Here is a 22951-nt window from a genome sequence, read left to right as displayed (position 1 = left end):
AACCAAGGTACCAAATGTTCCCTTCCAAGGAAGCTTTGACTGCCCTGGCACTGTTAGCAATGAAATTAAACTTTGTTTCTGAAGTCTTTTCAGGACAGGAAAAGTACATGTCCCACAGTGCAAGCACTGCACACCCAGAGTAGCAACCACTGCCTCCTTTTCCTTAAAGCAATTCAGGATGGTACTTTGCTCCAGCAACCATCTGTATCAATTACCCTGAGGAAGCAGAGTTATGAACCTGACTGGTTTTAGGAGCTTCTCTGTAAACAAGAAGTGGTGAGTAATACTACCCCAGGACATGCTATGCCTCAGCTGAAACACCAAGCACTCCCCTCCCTGCCTGCTCTTTCCTGGGCAGTGAGAGGAGACTTGATTAAGGATACACTGCTCATTTCCACGTCAAATAACAGTGCCAAAGATCTGTCACTACACATTTCTCCTTGACAGCTCCATGGCTGTAAGGACAGTAACTACCATGTTGCTGCACGCTTCCTTCAACACCACTGCACTTCAGGTCCAGTAATAAATTCACAGTCCCCTTTACTGGGCATATTCCCAATCTCTCTCTCCCTAGTGTCAGGATGTAGCTTTGGGAAGGGAATACAGAAATGTGGGAAATGGCTGTGATCTTCCTGCAAAGGATTGAGTGGGGTGTCGTGTGGAACTGAGGTCCAACAGCAACAGCCAGGGCAAATTAACTGCTGCAGAGAGTGGTTGTGCTCCTGGCTGTGCTCCAGCCCAGTGCCTGACTCCTTAGGGAGCCAATCCAGGTTGCTACCTGGGATGGAAATGACTCATGCTTTTTTTACTGACTGGGTTTTCTGCTCCTTGGTAGACTGAAACTGCTCAGCAAAGGATGAGTTTATTGTTAAGGACAAGCACATGTGAAGTTGGGAGAGGTGAGGGGAACAGTCCTGCCTTGTTTCAGCTGTTATTGCTATGCCTGTCTTATCCATCTGTGCCTTGATTAGAGGAGGAAAAAGTCCTGTTACTAATAAGGCTTGGGATGAAAGCTGGGGAGAAATCTGCCACTGGTGTAAGTCCACTGATGGGCAGATTAATTCCTCTGTTAATTTCTGCTTGTGGCTGTTACTTGTTTTTGGTAGTAAAACAGGGTTTCACCTTCCCCCTAGATGGCCAGTAAGTGGCCATGCCATACATTGGTACCTTTGAGGCTTACCTTAGTGCTGGCTTACCTCTGCCCAACAGAATTCCAGCACTGCAAGGGTTTAAAGGGGTCAAACAAAAGCTATTTAACCAAGTTGAGAAGAAGTAAATATCCTCTTTTGGAGCTGGAAAAGTGCATTTATATAGAAGAGGTTCTTAAAAAAAATTCTGACAGTGGGATGTGTTAAAATTCCCCACAAAGGATGCCGGTTATTAGGGACTTTCCTAGTGTTTCTAGACACGATTCATATGCAAAACTTTCAAAAACTCTTTCTTTCTCTCCTTTTCTTTGCTTCATTAAGAGAAAACCACCTGAATCAAGAGATGGAGTGGAAATTCACTTTCCCCCCTCCACTTTTCTTTCTTCTCTAACTCATAAAGCTGTAGAAACAAGCTGGTTTCCCATACTTATGCCAGGCTGGTGCTTCTTCAACTTGATTCAGTTTGAGTAGATGCCAAGAAGGTCAACAGAGAATTGGCACCTGTGCTCCTGGAGCAGCCCCTTTTGCAGTAAGGGAGCAGATGGATTGCAACTCACCACTAATAAAATGATAAATGAATTATAACACTAAATATCTCAAGAATTGCAACTTACTGAATAACAATAGTTATTAAAAGTCACAATAACCATGTTTCTGACTCTGCAAAAATAATAACACTAAAATTTTTCTGCCTGTGTTTTATATTCCTCAGCTGTAATTACACTTTGGAATGCGCTGCTTGGTATTCCCTTATTAATCACCTACTGCCAGCTCTTGTTGCTCTGTACTTCCATTTTGACCTTGGCTGAAGGCAGAAATTGCCCAAAATTACCTTGATTCCTTAATGACTAATTGAAAATTATCTCCTATCAGCAAAAGAGTAGTGTAAGTTGGAAAATTAAGGAATTTTAACCAAAAATGTCTTGAGATGGGGGAATCCTAACTTGGACACTAGCAGCCAGAAGAGGAAGAAGAGTGTGGATTCTTTAGATATGCAAAATTGAATGAATAAGTTTAAACATGTAAGGAGAAAATTTATATTTGTCTTTTGACAAATACCAACACAGAGGAATTGAGGATTTTGCTTTTCTTCTTTCAAATCAAAATATCTGGTAATATTACTGTAATTTTGTTTTCTTAGAAGTTTTCTTCTATCTTCTGTTCCAGTGAGGTCTTTCCATGCCATGAATTACAACAAATGGTCTTATTTGGACTGGATTCTTCTCAAGAACTACCAGCATGATGCTAAATATAAGCAAACAGGGGGAACTTGAACTTTCATTCTGAACAGGTGACAACTTTCTGTGAATGCTGATGACATTTCCTTGGAAAAAAGCTTCCTACTGCCACCCGCCATGCACTCTTTCTAATCCAGGGACATCTGTTGTGACAGTATCTTACTAGATCATGGAGAAAAACAAAGAGGCATTTCTGCAAAAACAGTTTGTATGTTAAAGCATGCAGAGTTTATGCCCTTTAGCCAAATTTTAAAACAGCTTGAACTCTTTGGAGTATGTTAAAGGTACATGGAACAGTGTCTGGGGAAATGCAAGGCTTGATTCTCTAAGCTTCAAGGTCATGGAGAAACTTTAAAATACATATTATGACATTTTAAAATATATGTGCTTTCAAAAAAAACACCAAACAACTGTTGGTTTTAGTATCTGAAATTTTCTGCTTACTGTGACAGAAATGAAGAAATCTAGACCAGAGTCATTCTCTTCTTCTTCTTCCCATTTTTAAAGTTTCAAAATTTTAGCTGATTTTCCTATGGGTGGCTCCATCACAAAGTGGATCACTGCCAGCCACACTAACACGGGCTGCTCCTCCTGTGTCAAAGGCTCTGTACTCTGTACACTCCTATCTGTGAATACTGGATGTGCACTGCATGAGCAACTGGCTCTGTTTTCAGTGGTTAAAGCAGGGGATTAAGTGTTAGCTGGTCTCAGCTTGTAATGTAGGAGGATGTGCTATGAAACCTTTAGAAAGTCATCAGGGGTTTGCCTGATTATCTCTGTGTTTTCAAGGTGACCTTAAAAAAGGACTGGAGTAGGTTTTGGTGCTTTCCAGTTCTGAAATTTGATTCAGAATTTGATCATGCTTTCTCTTTTTTTCTCTTTTCTATTTTATTTTTCTTGATTTTTTTAAACTCTCAAAGCCATCAGCTGTATTTCTTCTCATTTCTGCTAGAAAAAGCCCTTATTGAGCCTTTTAATTGTATACAATAGGAGCTTTGCTTGGAGGTGTGGATGGGTTATTTAGTATGACCATTGAAATGTTTGTTCATACTGAATGAATATTTAAAGAAGCTGATGGAAGGGAGGAGAGATAGGATACAGCAAGACAAAGTCAAACAAAAATACATTTCCTTCCCTATTACTCCCTTGTGATATGATTATTTTACTAAGTCTGATACTCAGCATCTTTCTGGATAAGCAAATATTTCATCATTCATAAACTCAAAAACAGGGAGTAAAACCCCTTTTGTCTGTTATTTTATTTTTTTGAAAGAACGAAAGATTTGGTTTAGTTGTGTATCTCAAATGTGTGGGTGGGAAGGCATAGCTGTACATACACATTTCCCGTTTTCACCTTCAAATATGACAAATAACACTTTGCCTTGATTTGTTTTCTACTTTTGTTTATGCATCCAGGCACAAAGTCTAATGAAGACAACAGCAGAATACAAAGAAGGAGTCAGTCTTTGTGTTAGCCTGATAAAGGTTAAATGCTTGGGAGATTTTTGAAAGCTTGTACTTAAACAGGCACTATTCTTAATAAAAAATCTTCTTCTAGGTCTTTTATCTAGGTCTTTAGGAGGAAGTACCTGCGGCACTATCTATTTAGACTGCTCTTGTTGTACTTTTATTTTTAGATTTCCCCTTTCCCCTCTCAAAATATGTGAGAGAACTTAAAGACAACCTCATTGTTTTAGAAAACTCTTATCATGTGTGGGAAGTCCTAATACACAGCTATGTAGTCTTGTAGTTTTCTCATAGCGTATGATGCATAACTTCCAGATGATCATAATTTTTTTAGGGCATGTGCAACTAAATTGCAATAGGCAAAGCTGTAAAATCACAGCAAATGAGCTGTGAAGGCAGAGGTCTTTTTCTCCACCCCTCAAATTCCACTTCTGAGTCCCTCCCAGCAATAACTAAAACCACTCAAGGAATAATTTACAGAAACAGCAGATTTCAGAGCAGGTAGGATGTGATAAAACTACAGAAAATACATTTCTGCAGACATCATCATCAGACAGTAGAACTGTACAGACAGGGAGGGGTGAATAATGTAGTGATGCTTCTTATTTGATATTTATTTGAGAATAAATAATTTCTTGCTTAAATGAGATTTATTTGAAAGTAGATAAGACTACCATGCTCCTTAGAAAAGGGTAAAACATCAGAGGTTAGATAGGGCTGATCCCCACATCCCCCTCCTCCTCTGGGCACAAAGACCTGAGTATTACTAACTAATCTCTCAGGCAGATGTTCAACTGCAACTGGGTTCTTAATACTTCAGAATGATCAAAGCCCACAAGAGGTTATTTAGTTTGCTTGTATTTTTACTTCTGTCTGCAAGTTAACTATTTTTCATTTTACAAAAACAAACTGAAACATTTATAAACTGTTAGAGTTGCGCTCTTTAAATAAAAACTAGAAACCCCAAAGTATTTTGCTTGTAACAAGTAACCTTTTTTATTCTTGTACCAACCATTTTTAAAAACCTTTATTAGCTGACAAGCAGTCACCAGGCTGCAGTTGCTAGGAGCAGACACCTAGCTGCCTTAGCAAACAGACTTCTGTGCGGGGTTTCCCATTTGCACGCCAAAATTTTCTGTAAACAGCTTTAATGGTTGTACTGAAAAACTCACTGGGAGCAGTCTAATACATTCTGAATTGTGTTAGACAGCAGGACACGCTGGTTCAAAACACATGTCCTACGTTATGTGTTGAGTTGTTGATCTGTCAGGCTACATGAGTGCTAAATACGTGTAAATAACATTTTGAAATGGATCTTCCGTGGTTTATTAGGAACTTTCTCTATTTTTTTCCATTCTCACCCTTTTGTAAGCTTTAACAGGAAACTGCAGCTTAAACATCAATGGCTGTTTCCACTCTTTGCAACTGTTTCTCAGCACCGGGCTTATTAGAATTGTTTGTCGAGCATCAACTGGAATGTCCTGTTTCGGGTCTAATGCTATTTTGTCCACTTTCTTTGATGTACCAAAATAAATAATCTTAAAATTCCTCATGCATGTTCCTTTCTGGTATGGAGGCTTTTGTAAACAGTCACTTGAACTAAGGAGCCTTTATATGTTCATTTGGTTCTATCTGGAGAAGCATAGGGATGTTCAGTGCTCATGGCAGATGGAAACAAACTGGGCAGTATAACCAGGAACATGTCACAGAATCAGGAATGAACTGCTGTGTTACTGTTTTAAGCAACATCATGTAAAGGCGTATTTGTTTGCACTACATAGAAACAGTGAATTTTACATGGAAAAAAAAAAGCCTTAATATATGTTGTTTTAGAAGACACAAGATACCTTCAGAAGCTATTCCAGACCTTTCCATAAAAACAGCAAGAGATGTGTAGGACAAAGTAATGTAGCTAAAGAACTATTTCCCAGCTCCTTACTATAACTTCCAAAAGCCTGCTTTTATATAACTGGTTGGTGTGCTTCTGCCTGACCTCTCCCTTTGTAAACAGACCCCAAGGTGTTAATGGTGTGTGTGCCCACAGATCTGCTCATTCAGGGATAGTCCCATTACCCTCCCTCCCCTCATTTTAGGCTCTAGAAGGGCTGGGGAGCTGGTAAAGTTCACCAATACCAGAGAATCTGCTGTGAAAATTAAATGAATTTCATGAATATACATAATTTACAGCAAATTGTTCCCCAGAGCACACAAGTATACTCATTAACTCGGGCTTCAATGGTAAATGAGCAGAGCAGTCTTTCTTATTCCTGAAATCTGTTATTTCACTTTTATAAAGGAAGATTTATGTAATCAGATTTCACCCTGAATACCATAAACAGAGAAGTGACATGTTATTAATGCCATTAATGTTGCCATTAATGAGAAGGGATTGCTTTCAGAAGTTATCTTGTGACTAGAGCATAAATAAGGGCTTCAGTTATGAATAGGATGATTCTGGGAATGTCTGCTTTTGTCCTGATGGGGTTGTCCCGCCCCTGTCACAGAGCACAACACAGTGGCTCCTCCTGAGAGCTCATCTGAACCCACACTTGGCCCAGGCTGCATGCCACGGAGCTACTTCTTGTCTAGCAAGCACCTGAGGGGTGCTCCAGGTTTCCAGCTGGAATGTGTGGGGGGAAGGACATTCCAGAGCTGAACGGGTAGCTGCCCACCAGCATCATTCCTAAATGCAATGGTGGGACACTGGCGCACAGTGCCCATCTCTGATTCCCAGGCTCCTCTGAGCCTCCCCTGCCCTGGACCCCTGGCTGCACTGCAGCCTGGCTGCTCTCCCCCAACCCAGGATTTTGGCATGTGAGTCAGGAATGTGGACAGTGCCTGCCTTCCATAAGAGTCTCTGTGCACTAAATCCATTTGTGTATTGCACAGGGGCTTACATCAGGGACAGGTATGCTGTCACGTAAAAATGTTCCTTCTGAAAACTAGGATGTAATTGTCCATGGGCCAAGGTCATGCAGACTCTTACATCTGCAATTTGGCTCCTAGAAGTGCTAGGCAGCTCTTCAAAGCTTAACATCTGCCCTTTATATTTTGTCGTCATAACAACAGCACAAACCATCTCCTTGTGACTAATCTGCTTTGCTTTTCTCCATCTAGATTTTAAGAAGGAGAAAGAACTCTAAGTGTAGTTTCCCTGCTCCTTCCCCCACTGCCTCTGAACATTTTATCCTTCTTCCCTTTCCAAAACTGCTGCTGGGGGGAGCAGGAGCTCTCTAGAAGATTGACAGAGAATTTAACCTTAGAAAGTGACTGTGCTGTTCTGTCTCCCACTGAAGAGCACAGCAACAAAAGGCTGCTTCTGCTATAAAAATGAATCCAATTTACTGACTGGAGAATAATGATGTAGGAAACAAATATGAAGGATTTTAACCTAAAATGCTAACCCTGATTTTAATACAGCATGTGCGTTTATACCAGATTAATGTCAAGAAGAAGAGATGTTTCAATGAAAGCAAGAAATAGAGAAGCAAATTACAGAGACCTAGCAGTGACCACAGATGCTTAGCTAAGTTTTTCAACACTATTTTCATGTGCTTATAATTTTTTCAAATTACATATTTCCTGGTCAGTGTCTCTTTTTGCCTGCAGATAATTTTAGAAATGTAAGCAGTCTAAGCAGGAATGCCATATTCCATAGTTATTTCTCTAACAGTGAGATAATAGGGATGGTCCCTGTGTTCCAAAAGCAGGGGTGCCAGGCAGACCCACCTTCCTGCTTGGACTTCTACCCTTTGCCATTCACAACCACCAAGGTTGCCCACAACTTTGTATTAGCAAACTAATAAACAAACTATTTGCAACTGAGGCAGGCAAATTTTCTCCTTTCACTATTTCCATTCTTACTTTCACAGAACAAGTAAACATATTTATGTAAAGATGTTTCAGTAAACAGTCAGAATAGAAGCTTTTCTCAATTTTATAACAAAAATCTCAGGGAGATCTTTTAGGTGAGGTGTGCTTGGCTGTGGTGCTGTAGACTCCTAGAAATAATGCTCTCCAGACTCAGTAACAGCACCAGGAATCTTGATCCTAAGGGGTCCTTGTCAATCTAGAAAACAGCTGCACAGGCCACTTATGAAGTGTGCATTGCTTCCTCTTCTAAGGCTGCCTTTCACTAACCATCCAGTTGTGTTTCTGATTGAACATTAGTCTCTCCATCTGTGTTTTGTCAAGAACTGCAGGTTGCTGTTGAATAGCTTTTGTGTGTTCTCTAATTGAATTTTTCTTTATTATTGCTATTGTCACAGCATTTAGGAACCTTTACCACAGCTCAACATACTATGCTGCGTACATAGCGATAAGTGTTGGCTTCCAGCACTATCTATTTTGTCAAGTATTACTCAATAGGGCAACACAATTCAAATGTTGTGCTCACATCACGTATTGAGGTTGGACAGCTCTGTGTGTGTGCACGATGCACACGGATCTGTGCATCTGTGTGTGGTTCAGAGGGGAAGGAAGAGGAGGGAACTGTGAAATTTCAAAGAAGTGCTTGCACTAGAGAGCGAAGCAGAGAAAGGTGGGCTCATGGTAACTAACTTTCAGAGAAAGTCAAACCAATGCTGTTCACAGAGTCACCAGATAGGAAAAGATGTTTACAAAAGCAGCTTCCTCCTCTGTTTAGGAATCCAGTCTTTCTTTCACTGGTCAGTGAAAGATCTCATTAGTTATAGAGCGTACCATTCCAGCCTCCCTTTCCCTAGGTGGTGTGTTGGGACAGAAAGGACCATGGCATTCTACTCTGTACATCAGTCACATATTTCTGGTGCTGTCTCATGAACCTGTCACAAACTAGCTCACACTGCAAGAGTTAGGTATCTGCAAATGCCCCTTTCCAATCTTCTCATATATTCAGCAATAAAATGCAAGCAGCGATGCAAAAGATTAGACCCATAATTAGATAATTTGCATCCTCAAAGTTAATAATATTACAGAACATACTGTCCATGCTATGTGTCATGTTCAGTCCATTAATAACACTTGACAATTGATAACAAGGATAGGCTGTCAGCTGATTTCAGCTACTACAGCAGTTCTTTACTGATGTACTTACATAATCAGTGAAGAAATAATTTTAACAGCTGCAGCAGGAGACTGCCTGTGCAGCTCTACAGGACATGCAGCCAATACTTTGGCTGAAAATGCATTTATCCTCTATGTTCCTTAAAAGTTGTAACACAATGTTTTATACAAAAGACAAAAATTCTGGTGTCATGGATTTATTAGGACAGTATAAATTATTTTTCTTATCCAATAATAGGTTGTTATCAAACATTGCAAGAACCTGGTCCTACTCCAGCCTACTCTAATTATTTTGGAAATCAGAAAGTAGACTGTGGGTGATAGTGTTCAAGATCAGGAAAAGCTCCACCAGTGAAAGTGCCATCCAGTTTTTGGTGATTTATATGTGTATTTTGAAAGCAAATGAATAGCATAAGTTATGTGTTGTCCTGATGCAATGAAGAAAGGTCAACATTGATAATGATGGGCAGAGCTGCTGGTTTTCTTTTTTTTTTTTCCTCACCTAGAAACATTCTACTGCAATGCTCAAGATTCAGATCCTGATTTATAATCAGTATAATTCCGGTATCACACATGTCCTCTCAAGGAGTTCATAACACTGTTCAGCTGTAATGATGGGATGCCTGAGCATTTTGGCTTCTTCTGGAACTGTGACTCAGACCCTAGCACCTGAGAAACCATTTAATCACATATCACTTAAAACTCCCCTCCTCTTGCCTTTCTAGAATAAGCCTCCTTTGCTTTGTGCTCCTCCTGAAGCACATCATGATATAATTTACAAATGTGACAGGATTTAAAAGAAAGGGTTTTCATTCAGGCCATTTTCACAGATTATTACATGAACTCAAATGAGTTCACTCAATGCCTGATTGCTTGGCTTGGTGTGCCCAGTTTGGCAGAGCACACAGAGCTGATGATTCAAGTGTTGGTAAAAAATTTAGAATAAAATAAATGGTGCAAAGAGCAGAAGGAAAAATGAGAGGCTTTAATTTTCTAGACTTTGTATGTAAATATGTTCTAGTCCTTCTGCCTGTGCACATTGTGATGATACAGTCATAAATGCATTGTCATTTAAGCCACCAGTGGAACTGCTTGGCCTGAAATGATCTTTCCACACTTCTGCCCCATGGAAAAATCCTTTACTAAGGTGATACAGCTTTGTGGTAAAATGTGCCAAAATCATTACAGAAACAACAAGATTTCTGCAGTTGAGTAAATTTGGTGTTTGAAGAGTACTGAAATTATGAAAAGTGCTGCTCCAAAAATCAGAAAAGAAACAAAAAATTATTTTATTTTTAAATTACAGAAGGCTGCTTGCATAACATAGGATGAAAAAGCAGTAGCAATGGAAATAGTGTCATATTTTTAAGAGATCACCACTAGGGATAAAAAGTAGAAAGACAGAGCCGTAAAGAGAACAAAGTAATTGATGAAGTCATGCTAAGATTTTCCAGGCCAGTGTGAGTGTATGTACATATGTCTCAAATAAAGAAAACGTTTGGCAAGCAATGTAATTATCATTTAGGTACTTATGGAAAACACCATCAAAGAAGAGAAAAACCCCCAAACTTTCATTAAACTCAGTGGCATATCTGCTTTATGCAGAAGACAGATAGATGTCAGGAAGTAGGTGACTAATGAAGTGGAACTTTGAGAATCCTTGCCTTAGATAAACAATTATTAGAGAAACAGTCAGACAATCAAAATAAATACCATTTTGCAGAAGCCTAATGGTAAATCCTTTAAGTTATTCATAACAAATAATCCCAGAAAAGCATAAAACAGCAAGCATGCTAATGATTTACAGGGGTTCCTTTTTCATGGTGCTGCCTTAAGCCCCAAGCATGTTTTTTATTCCACCGTTAAATATCTGGAGGTGTCTGAAAGGTGGTAATTACATTTGTAATAAACATGAGCATCTATAAGCACTGTACAGTGTTATTTGTAAGAGCTCAGTGAAACACAGATATGCACCAAGCTAAGAGCTAAGAAGTCACAGCATTTGTATCCAAGCTGCATGCACTGAAACAGGAATTATTGCTCCACAGAAAGACAATGGAATTGTTATTTTGAATTATCTTGCTGAAGGCTCGGTCTTCCCATAGCTGCTCGGAGTCTATGGCACTCGAGGCCGCTCTGAGCTGGGCATTGGAACAAACTGCATTTGACAGAGCTTGCCTCCAGACACCAGAAAGAGTGTGCAGTGCAATTTATCATTTGAAGAAATGACCCACCTGCAGCAGCTTCCTGACTCTTTTCAGGTTGTGGATCAAGAGCAGATTCTTCTCCTGTGAAACTCGGTCCAGCTGTTCATCCACTTGTATTACCAAATTCTGTAAAAGGATCATTGCCATTGCTTCATTGTTGGCTGCAGCCTCCCTAAAGAATCAATGAACAACAACCATGCATATTTAAAATGTTGAGTGATGTGTCAATCTAGCAGTAGAAAAAATTATAATCTATTCAGAAATCTAGGCAGCAAAAAAAAGACTTTAAGTGTATGGTGACTTGCATATAGTTAGAGCTGGTGAATAATTATTTTTATGATTTTGTGATTTGAGGTGGTTTTTTTTTAATATTCCTATAGATATGCACCTATAATAAGAGGGTGAGGTGTTAGCACAGACAGTAGAGTCAGCCAGAGGAGACAACCAGGGTTTTCTAGTCTCTGGTCCAGTGAATATTTCAATACTTCCACCTCACTTGTCAGATGAAATGGGGCTTATGCAAACTGTCCCTCTCACTCAGTCACACAGATATAATTTCTGAAATTGCTGCCCAGTTTCAGACAAAGTTGGCAACAGGCTTGAAGTCCAAAAGATAGAATGTTCTTACAAATCTCATGGCAATCTGGCAGGTTGGTAGAAGAAAGGAATCCAAATTAGCATCTCCACTGAGGAAAACGGCAGCAATAACCTGCTCCAGGAGGCAACAGCCAGATGGCCAGGCAGCAGATACATCTCTTCACACCAGGCACCAGATGAGCCTTCCCCCAGCCAAACTATTTGGGGATACAGAAGACTCTGAGGCTGCTGGTGAAGGGTATATAGGGGACACAGGACACAAACACCGACAAAGCCAGGCTTTACTGGTTCTGCTGTTCACGGTACAGCTTGGTATGTGCAGGGCAGTAGCATTAGTGAGCAAAACTGAGGAGAAAAAAGTTTGGACAGAGTGGCATCCTTGTCCTTGGGACAGTCTCTCTCCTTGCCTCACAAATAGCAGGTTTGAGATACACCTGCTAACTCCACATCTGGCAGAAAGGAGATTTTAATGTTAGCTGTGTTGTCACAGCCTCATAAATAAGGAGTCATAAACCGTAAAGAAAGATTATATTATTTATACTATTATAAGTAATTATTAATATATATACTTATATGTTACTTTTTCCCCCCCTTCACAATAGTCCTGTGGATTTGGCATGAAAAACTGAGATGTCTCTTTCTGGTATGATTAATTTTTTGTTGGTTTTTTTTGGTAGGTTTTTTTTTTTTTTGTTTTTTTGTTTTTTTCATTTAGTTTGGAATTTCCTTCAGATAAGTCTCAAGTGAACTCTCAAATCTGTGCATAAATTGACCTCCTAGAGAGCAGCTCCTGTAAACAACTGGCTTGTTCCCCAGAATTATCCAGCTTTAAGTGCAATTTTGGACAAGTGAATAATTTTATGCTACAAGAGGTAAATGTATAACATTTCCATTGAAAATTAACTTGCATTATTTTTTTTTAATCCATTTTTATTGGATTTTGTTTAGGAGTAAGTTCAAATGTGAATCTTCACCTCCTAGTATTCCCTAAGTTTAAATGACTAAATCCATAACTAGGGAAATAGTATTACTGGAGTATAGATACCTGCACAGTTTGTAAAAGAGCACCCTAAAGCCTGCCATCAAACAAAACAATTGTTGGTGATTGAAATAATAGGAGACAGAATGAATGAAATCCTACCAGTCCTGGCTTTCTATCCATTGTGCTAGAAGATGTCGGATTTCCATGGGGAAGTTATCATCGTAGAACTGATCTACCTGCTCCAGAAACTTTATTTCCAGTTGTTGAACTTGACTCCACTGGGACATACTATAAAAGAAAGGAATTAAACATGTTTGCAATTGAAAAATGAATATGAATTACTAATCCAAACTGGATAAATCCGTTATTTTCACTGTGGCTCTTATATACTTTGACACTTTATTCTGTCTTTCAAAATGGGTGGTACTTGAATAAATTTAGTCAGTTAAAGGGATGAGGGAGAAAAGTGAGCAAGGCCATTAAAGAAGTTTTGGCTCTTACACTTTAATGGGCACCTCTGTCAATTCCCCTCCTTTATATAAATTTTTTGAGATACTTTATGATGCTTATAAATTGGCAAAATTTAGACACCATCTCTCATCAAGAGAAGTTTAGGATTGTACTCTTCAAACCCAGGTAGATCTATTATTATTGAAGAGGAGTGGATAGCAATGATTTTGTTCTTTTCTTGGTGAACTCATACCACTCAAATTTTTCCTAATGTCATCATGGTTGTGTGTTACTGTGCTTGTTCCTAAAGCCCCACATTTTCTCTTTGGAGAGTACTGCTTTGCAACCTAAATCTAGTACATCTTGTCTACTTTAAATTGCCATAGAATTATATTTGATGTGTCCTGGGATCTCAGACCTAGGGCTATCACTGGGCTCTGCCAACACCCTGATCCCATACCAGAGGTGTTCTTCCATTTCATCTTAACAGAAGACATAAAATATACTCAGGGGCTAAAGATGAAGTGGGCCAACAAACTATGGATCTGTTGGAACATTTTTGATAGAAACTTTTCCTGAAGAAAAAGACATGATTTCATCAAAATGGACATTTTTGTAGAAAGCTGACCTTTTTATATACAGCTTTCCTATTTCCAGTTCTGAATCGTAGTTTCAGAATGTCAACAGTTTCAAATAAAGACATCACAACTAATACTGTAGTCTTTCACTTTGCATTTTTTTGAAGTCAGAAGAAAAATATAAAATGTAGTATCTCAAGGTTTAATGGAGTCCTGAGCACTTACTCATGCAAAAGTGACAGGTTTTAGTTTCTCAACAGAGGCTGATAGGATGATTCTGTGTGTGGTATCAAGGATACTGTATGTAACATCAGTGGAAATGTGCACAGTGACATTTCTCTCCTCTTTATTACTTCCATTCTGAGAGGAAAAAGAATATTTACTTTGTTTCTTGAAATTGCTGAGAAGGAGTCAGGCACAGGAGTGTTTCACTGTCTGTGTTGCTGTATTGGCAGTTACAAAGAATCTCAAACCTTATTTCTGGTGATACATACAAGGAATCAAACAGTTATGCATAAATAATTTCTAGAATAAAATCAGAGAATTGTTAAGGTTTGGGAGGGATCTGCAGGATCACTGAGTCTGGCTGTAACTTCTTTCTGAACTCAGTCAGGAAACCACCCCCCACCCCCCACCCAGATTTTTAAGTCGGTTCAATTTCAGTGGGAGTGTTTATTGTAAATACTAGTGAATTCTGGTGATCATGACATCATAACAAGACTTAAGCAAGAAAAGTTAATATTTTTATCTAAACAAAAAACAAACCAAACAAAAAACCCCAAACAAACAAACAAAAAAAACCACAAAAAAACCCCCAAAAAGCAAACCCACAAGAAAACAAAAACAACAACAAAAAAAAAACCCAGAAAAGAAGGATTTTGTCCAGCCTGCTGTGTAAATTGCAGGGATGCTCACATGCATAAACTGTTGCAAAGCACACGGGTAGGGTTTGTCCCCGAGATCTTTGTGACATGCTCGGTACAACACATGTTCCCCTTGCACAAAAGGTTTTGCAGGGACAGCTGAGAAGGTCGGGCACTTGGAGCTCATTGTGAATGCCCCCCGAAGGAAACTGAAATAAAGTTTTCAGGAAAGATGCGGCAACACTGTGTACAAGAGCACGGAGTGAGAGGACAGGGGGAACGGGCTCAAATTGAACGAGAGAAGGTTGCGATTAGACATGAACAGAAATTTCTTTAGTGTGAGGGTGGGAACAGGTTGCCCAGAGATGTGGGCTCCCCATCTCAGGAGGTGCTCGAGGCCACGCTGGACGGGGCTCTGAGCAGCCTGGTCTCTAGTGCAATTACACGATCTTTAGGGTCCCTTCCACCCCAAACCACCCTGTTATTTATTGTCAGGCGGCTGGCAAGGAGCGGGTGCTGCGCGGGGATGGAGCTGTGTCCAGTCTCACTCGGGGCAGCGCAGCCAGCCCCGCTTTTCGGCCGCCCAGCTGCTCTCCCGGCTGCCGCCTTTGCCTGGAGCCCGTTCCCACCGGCCCCGCCTGTGCCGGGGGTCGGTGCGCGCCCCGGCCCGGCCCGGCCCGGCCCGTCCTGTCCTGGCCCATCCCGGCCCGTCCCGTCCCGCCGCCCCACTCGCCTGTGCCGGGCCCGGCCGAGCTCCGCCGCTGCTGCCGCCGGCTGCCCCCGCCCCGCGGGTTTAAGCGGCCGTGCCCGCCCCCGGCCCCCGGCAGCGCCTTCCTGTGCGTCAGCCCCGCGGGGCCCGGCCCTGCCGGCCCGGCCCTGCCGCTGTCACCGCAGCAGCAGCCGTCACCACAGCGACCTGCGGGAGGCTCAGAGCCCGGGGGCAGCTGATCGACTTCAGGACGCTGAGAAGTACAGAAATCTTTCCCATTCGTGCTGTGGGGGCAGAGGCCTGGGCCCCGCCGCGCTGGGGGACCGACGGCATCCCTGAGGGCTCAGGGTTCCGCCGTTCCCCCAAAAGCCGCGGAGGCAGCGGGGTCCTCGCTGCCCGAGCTCTGCTCAGTGAAGGCCAGGCCAGTGGAAAAGCAAAGGACACTTCTTGGAGGAGTTGGGCAGCGCAACAAAGCGTCTTGTGGCTTAGAATCATAGGGAGTGGACAGCCCCTCCAAGAACATCGAGTCTAACATTTGACTAAACATCACCATATCAACATAAGACCCACAGTCAATTTGTTTTCTCGACACCTCCAAGAATGGTGGCTCCACTACTTCCCTGGGCAGTCAATTTCAATGCTTAGCCACCATTTCCACCTTTTCCTTTTATTTTTTCCCCCCACCTTTTCCTTTTTTTCCCCCCATTAAAAAGTTCTTGCTGATGTTCAATCTGAGCATCCCTGGTTCAGCTTAAGTGTGTGCTCAGACCTACCCTCCGTCCTTTAGGTTTCAGCAAGCATAGGAGGCTGGTTAGCTTATGCGGATCACATCAGGATAGTGAATTAGTAATTTCAGGACCACCCAAGAAATAACATTGATTAGCAATATGATTTTGTGCTGTCAGTAGGGGGAACTATTGCACTGTATTTCTTTTAAATAACTATCGGTAACTATTTCTTTCTCTATTACATTAAGCATTCATTTTCTAAGCATCCTTAAGCAAGTCTGTAATGATGAGAAGACAGGTAGTTCATACCATTGCAACAAAACAAGATAGTTACAGGTTTTCAATCCACGTTTTGCTTGCTGTTTCTCTGCTAAACCTAAAAAATAATCTATATTGGTGGAGTGGTTGATATTAAGACAATACAATGCTTCCTATTATCTGATGGAAGTATCTGTTCAGGCTTGCTTCAGGAAGCCATAAGCCAGAAGTTCAGCTAGGTGATCTCAAAATCCAGGGTAATCAGAGGTCATTCTTCATCTGAGATTTGGAGATCACTTATGTGTTAGCACACTGTGAAGGATGTGATGGTGTTTGGAGATGTGAGGGAAAGTGGAGCAGGACTGGAAAGAGATGGTCTAGGTCAGTTCAGGTAAGCTCTAGAGATCTGTGTGGGCAGGACTCTGAAAGAGATGGCTCAAGGCATGTGGAGGGTCCTGCCGGTATAGCGCAGGAGGAGGCTGCGAAGGAGGCAGTGCCTGGGCTGAAAGGAGAAATTTAGGGGCAAGGAGTTGTGGCTCACATTCAGTGGAGTTCAGCAAGTACAGATAGGACAGGCCAGGAAAGGTTAAAACCACCACTGGGTTTGATGGGTCAAAGTTAATCTTCACTATGTAACGCTTCATTCCACTTCATCGTTTCAGCACTGGTCAGAGCAGGAGAACAAGAAGCAAATGTCTGCATTGTGTGGGCTGTTTAAGGGAATAAAAGGTTTCAAGCGATGGAGAAGGAATTCAGGACATAATAATCTTCTCATCAAAAGTTCACAAAGTTTTTTCTAGGAACACTGAGCCAATTTATTACTTTGATCTCTCTGACCAACCTGTAATCAAGATTACCATCTCTCATGTTTGGCTTCTAGTCATTATACTCCTTGACTAACCTTTAATTAGAGTATGTGTCATCTGTCTTTTACATAAAGGAGATATTCAGCTTGCACATGCTCTACATGTGTCATGTCTTGTATCTGAACTGTTCATAGCTTTTTTTTGTGCATTCAGAACATGGTCTTCTGGTCTCAGTGAGGCGAGCAAACATTGTAATTGTGAGAAGTTTTCCTGCTGACAGTGTGGTTCCTTCTAGGCAGTACAGCATAAATCAGTAGTTTTGTGTGCAGGTCACATCCCTTACTGTCCTCTGTTTGGAGAAAAAAGGAATGGCAATGTTGACCTGAAGTTACATGTGATAATAATCTGTCTATGAATGTTGGAGGGAACTCTTATTTCTGAGTTTGTATGTTGCTAAAAGAATGGTCATTATGCCTAGAAATAGAGGTTTTTGGCTGTTTGGTGTTTCTTAACTGCTGAAGTACTTACTGCTTTCCCCCTTCCAGTAATGAGTGAAATATGTGCAGATGTAAATCCATATAAAGATACATATCTTGCCCAATTTCAACATGATATCAACAAGAAAAAAAATTAACTTGCCACATGGAGAATAATGAGAAATAAGGAGTTATAGAAAATAAAGTTTTCTTCTGCTGACTTGCATTCAGGTCTCTGCTTTCAGGGTGGTTTGTCCTTTTGATACTGCAGTCTCTGGCTTTGCTTTTTTTTGTAGGTGCAGGTAGAGTGACCACTTGGCAGTGCACGAGCAGGACAGAATGAGTGACCTCTAGATAGATGACTTCTGTCCTTTTTGCTGCCCAGGCCCTAATGGAGAGTCCATGGGGATCCCATCCTTACTACTGGGGAGAGGATCTTCTACACCAGTTCACAGCAAGGTCAAGGTGAGAGGTTCTGTTGAGCTGCGACAGTAGGAATTTTCATCTTTTATTGTCTATTGTCTTTGAACACAAGTGGGTTGTTTTGATGCATGCCTTTTTCATCATCTTACCTTTTGATGTCTTATTTGCAGTTTTGCACTAGGTGCTTCAATGTGTATCCTGGGAAAACTTGGAGGTTTTTATTCTCAAAAGAAAAGATTTGTACAGTTCTGGTGAGATTTTTTCCTTAAGGAGAAGGATGCCTGTGCATCTTATAGAAGTTAAGGCCAGTGCCACTTTTTTGTGGGACCATGGGGTCCTACAGTCACCATGCAAACTTCTACACTGACAAAATTAAGGTAGGAGGAAATTACATGAAAGGACTCAATTCCACCAGGGTGACGATCTGTCAATGTTTATGGAAAGGACACATGCAGAGAAATTAAGGAAGCATGGAAAGAAGTGAGGGTAAAGAGAACAGTTTAGAAGAGGCAGGAGAAGGAGAGAAACTCTGGGGGCCTTGTATTAAATCCATTATAATTAATGTAGTATAAATGAAAAATTGCTATGTGGAACACCACTGAAAATAAACTTTGCCTTGTATGTCTGCCCCAGTCATAATTTTTTCAGCAGTTTTCATCTCTTGAAATGTGTGATTGATTTAACCTGTCCACTTCCTGAATGAAATAATGCAAATTTGAGGTTTACTTTTCCTGAATTACTCTAGAGTCAGGTTTCCTTTTTTGGTTGTGATTATGTAAATTGTTAGGAATGCAGTAGTGTTATTTTAACAGGCTTTTTCACTCAGTATAGTCTGTGGGAGCTCAGGAAGCTTTTCTCTTATACAACAGCTTCCCTGACAATTGGTAATGATCACTTTTTGTTTGTGCAGATCTTGAAGACTTTAAGATGAGTGGTTTCCAAAGTAGAGTGTGAGAAAGGAATACAAAATCAGTGTTAGTTGGTGAATCTTGTGGGTTTTTATATCTGTAGCTGTGAGGTAGAGCTTGGAGGACAAAATGAAGACCTTTGCAGGTGCAACTTGTTTAGAAAATAGGTCAGTGTTGGCTGGACAAGAGAAAAGAGAAGTATTTCATAGTTAGCTCACTTGGGATTTGTGCTGTCAATAGTTGCTGGAGTTCTTACTGCTTTCCTTGCCCGGGGTCAAAATGACCATGCATAATGGTAATTTCTGAGCATACTTAGGAATATTTTCATTTTGGAGTCTCTTAGAGGAGTCCTTGAGTTTTATTAAGCCTGCTAGTGTGTGCTAATTGCAAAAACCAATTTGATGCCAAACAATAACTTCCAAATGCAAAGTTCAATAATTTTAGAATTAGTAATGTATTGTGGACAGAGAAGATAACTTGGTTAATTAATTTAATAAAGTATTTTCACAAAGGGAGCAATTAAACTGAAATCTGATCATCTCTGCTTGATAATACTTAAAATATTATATACCGAAGTTACAGGTTTTAACTCTGATGGCACCAAGAGGACTTCTTGATTTAAGTTATTCTCTGAAACTCCTTATTTTGGTATTCTTTGTATAACAAAGCACACACCTTCAGAAGTAATGTCAGCTTTTTGCTTGGCTGAGCAATAAGACACCCACAAATCTGAAGCAGTTGTACAGTTGATGGTAATTGTATTCTTGGATATCACAAGCAGGCTGGCAATCCCACACCTGTTATGGACTCATTGTCTTCCTTCTGGGTTGCACAAGATGTGCAATTTGATTGGATTCTTCTGTTCTTTTCCAGCCTCCTATAAAAAAAACGCAGGTCAGATGAGATTTTATTTTATTTCATTTCTGTAAACCTGCTTTTTTTCTGGATCTCAGCCTCTCAGCATGCTGTAGATAAGGACCCTTGTAGTAGGAAATTTAGCTGCAAGCTGGCATATTCTCTGTTCAGTGCAATTCCCATGGCAGCAGGGAAGAAGGAGCATTACGGATGAGTGTAGCCATTCTTTATTGCTATTGAAAATTTCTGAATTTCCTAGTGTCTTCTTATAGGATGTTTCAAAATTTTCAGGTGAAGCAATTTTTTAGTAAAGTTATTTCATACCAGAAACAAAAATGGGTTTGTTTTCACTGGGAGACAATTGGGATGACAAAAATTACTGAGACTGTGTGTAGAAATGTAATGTTGGAAGTTGTTCTATTGATGCACACGATACTCATATCATTCTCTTGTCTTCACAAGGAGAAAGAAAAGTGATTTCTAGGGCTGGCTAATGTGAGGTAAAATGCCAGTACATAAAGCAGCTTGTGGCCACAAAAGAACATGAGTAAAACAAAAGCTCAATTCTTTTGTCAGTTTGTGGTTATCAAGTTGGTGTATTGCACTGCCCCTGAAACTGCTCTGGTCACAATGCTCCCACAGAGTGGGATGGGTGTTCTATTTCCCCTGGAGAAACAGGTTTGAGATTCAGGGGGACCATTTGCTTATTCACTGCAGTCTGGCCACTCAGGCAGTCCAGAGTCAGAATCCAAGGATTTTGTGCTTAACAGGAAGAAGTTATGATGTCTGATACAAGCAGAAGGAATCAAAGACCAGTTATCATCCTAGGAAAAGCTGAGGGTCTTTGTCTTTGGGCATACTGATGCTTTCATTCCTGGTCTGGGTGAAGTGGCATAGCTTCAGCTGTAGAGAAGCACATCCTCCCTCTGTAGGACTCTGAAGCAGACTCCAGTTTCAGGGCTGCAGGAGTCTGCAGGGAGAGGAAAAGAGAGTATGTCTGGGTTCCCTCAGTCAGGTTAGGAAATTACAGCAGGCCTTTGAGTCCTGCTGAGTGCTTTATATACTGACTTAATGATTTATTTGCAATGCAGTGCATGAATTTGGAGGGAAGGGTGATGTTTGCAGCAGGAAATCCTCCCTGAGACTGGAGTGTCATGTATTTGAGATGTGCACTGCGTTAGAGCATGCTGAGACTCCCAAACTGGGGAGTTGCAAATCAGAACGGGGTTGGGGCTGAAGTGGGCAGCAGGCTGTGAACAAAGCTGGGGACAGGCAGCACAACTTGAGTGGCATCACTTGGACACCCACAAATTCTGGATGTGTAAAAGACTGCACAGAAATTCTGAGGATGCATTCCTTAACTCAGCTCCTAAATACTGCCCAGTTTAATTTTAAGTGCATTTGGGATCTTGTCTTGAATTAAAAATGAGGCTGAGGTTTGTGTTGCTATGCTGCCTTGTGGTAGACAACCAAATCCTGCCTTGCTGCTGCTCTGTGCATGTGGCTGTGTTGGGTAGATGGGTCACAGGAAGGAACTGCTCGAGTATTTCTGCATCTGTCCTTGTCAGGCCTTTGTGTGCAGGGGAGCATCCCAGCAAGCAGTCTGGTGTTAGATTCCCAGTGGTTATGTGCAGGGGAGCATCCCAGCAAGCAGTCTGGTGTTAGATTCCCAGTGGTTAAAAGGAATTGAACAGGGCTTTTCCTCTTCCACCCCAAGTGTCTAGTAATGTAAATACAGCCAAAACATGAAAGTGGTGGTACCATGTAGTTACTATGCTAAAATATAAACCATAAATCCCTTATTTCCCAATGTCCTTTGAATCTTTTATCATTTCTAATACTTAATGACGTGTGTTTATCACAATTCTCAATGCTTTGAACACAGAATAAAGAATTCCTTTTTGTATCATTTGTATAATTGGTTCTAAAACCAACATGAGTGGAAATCTGTGATCTCAATTTTCCTCCTATCCTATAGTTCAGGGCCACCTGCATTAACCTGGTGAGAATCTGCAAATGAGATTTTTAGACAGACAACCTTGATGGTGAAGCCATCTAGACCAGTGGTTTTCAAGTTTTTTTATGGCCTTCTAAACCTGTTGGAAAAAATCTGAGAATTGCCTAACCTTGGTGGAAAAAATTAATCACAAATGCATTGTGGAGTGCTGCCACAGCAGTTATCATTTGCAATCAAAATAATGAGGCAAAGCTTTTGAATTATTATCATTTTTTCCAGTGCTGATTTTGTTTAGTTCTTTCCATACCAAGGAAGGTACAGATATCTTCTAAAAGCATCTTACTCTGAGCAGAGTTGTTTTGCAATCTGCTGCGTGAAGGTTTATGACCCACTTGTGACCCAGAGCCTGAGAAGTGCTGCACCAACACTACAGCAGTGCAGATAACTTACACCACTAAAACTATCTTTTGCCAAAAAAGAAACCACTAGGTTCTCTGAACTCCTAAGAAACGAGCAAGAGGTTCTTGGTTAAACTCTTGTGGTGTAGTCTTTTTCAAGCTTTGTTTTACAAACGTTCTGTTGCTGTTTTTTAAGATGCTTTTACAGAGAGGGAAATAACCTAATGCTGTATTTGAACACATGGTGCAGTCACAGTGCTGGGAGGTGCAGGGCACTGAGTGAGGCAAAAAGGAGAGATATTGAAATATTTTGTAGTACATGGCCCTGCTTTCAGCTTCTTCCCTTGAAATAAAGCCCTAGAAATAAAACAGGGAGCTGAGGGGTTTTTCCCAGCCTGCTTGCCATTTCTGGGAGAGGTGGTTGCCTATTGGCTCCATGGCACAGCTCAGAAGGGACCTGCACAAACCCTCGAGGGAGGGAGGCACAGCTGGAGTCTGTGTGCCACACACTTCGAAGGCTATGTCTTATAAAGTGCCGTTTCTTTTGTGTACAAATCTTTTTTCTAAAAATTGAGATTGTTGAAGCCAACGAGGGGACTGCTCTGTTCGAGGAAGCCAGTGATCTCTGCCCCTTGGTGGCTCTGATGTCACCAGCTATGAGAACAAGCTGTACATACAAAAAATTTAAAAATGACATTTCCAAGTATTTAAAGAATATTTGGAAATAGGAATTAATTATGAATGCCAACTTAAATGGCCATAGTCAGCTGATGAGAAGGACAATCTTGATGCATAGTGTTAAGTTTTGCATACTTCTGCAGTTAGATTTGAATCTTCTGTCTCAAGCTCACTGCCAGACT

General features: G+C 40.9%; 1 protein-coding gene across 4 annotated transcripts in view; it reads right to left on the bottom strand.

Moving 5' to 3' along the window:
* Positions 1 to 15375, bottom strand: part of STAT4 (signal transducer and activator of transcription 4) — a 41866-nt gene extending 26491 nt beyond the window's left edge. For 2 of the 4 annotated variants that reach the window (XM_058840222.1, XM_058840225.1), the window contains exons 1-3: positions 15307 to 15369; positions 12842 to 12970; positions 11131 to 11275 (exon numbers count right to left, since the gene is read on the bottom strand). In XM_058840222.1, coding sequence (XP_058696205.1) covers positions 11131 to 11275; positions 12842 to 12969 — 273 coding nt within the window. In that variant the 5' untranslated portion in view covers position 12970; positions 15307 to 15369. Of the gene's footprint in view, positions 1 to 11130; positions 11276 to 12841; positions 12971 to 13935; positions 14074 to 15306 lie in introns of those variants that run through there. The other 2 variants (XM_058840224.1, XM_058840223.1) reach the window with 2 other exon arrangements.
* Positions 15376 to 22951: the final 7576 nt, after the last annotated feature.

Source organism: Poecile atricapillus, chromosome 5 (genome assembly GCF_030490865.1).
Source record: "Poecile atricapillus isolate bPoeAtr1 chromosome 5, bPoeAtr1.hap1, whole genome shotgun sequence".
NCBI classification, from domain to species: domain Eukaryota; kingdom Metazoa; phylum Chordata; class Aves; order Passeriformes; family Paridae; genus Poecile; species Poecile atricapillus.
Note: the sequence above shows the minus strand (reverse complement) of the source record. Positions and strands in the feature narration are given on the sequence as shown.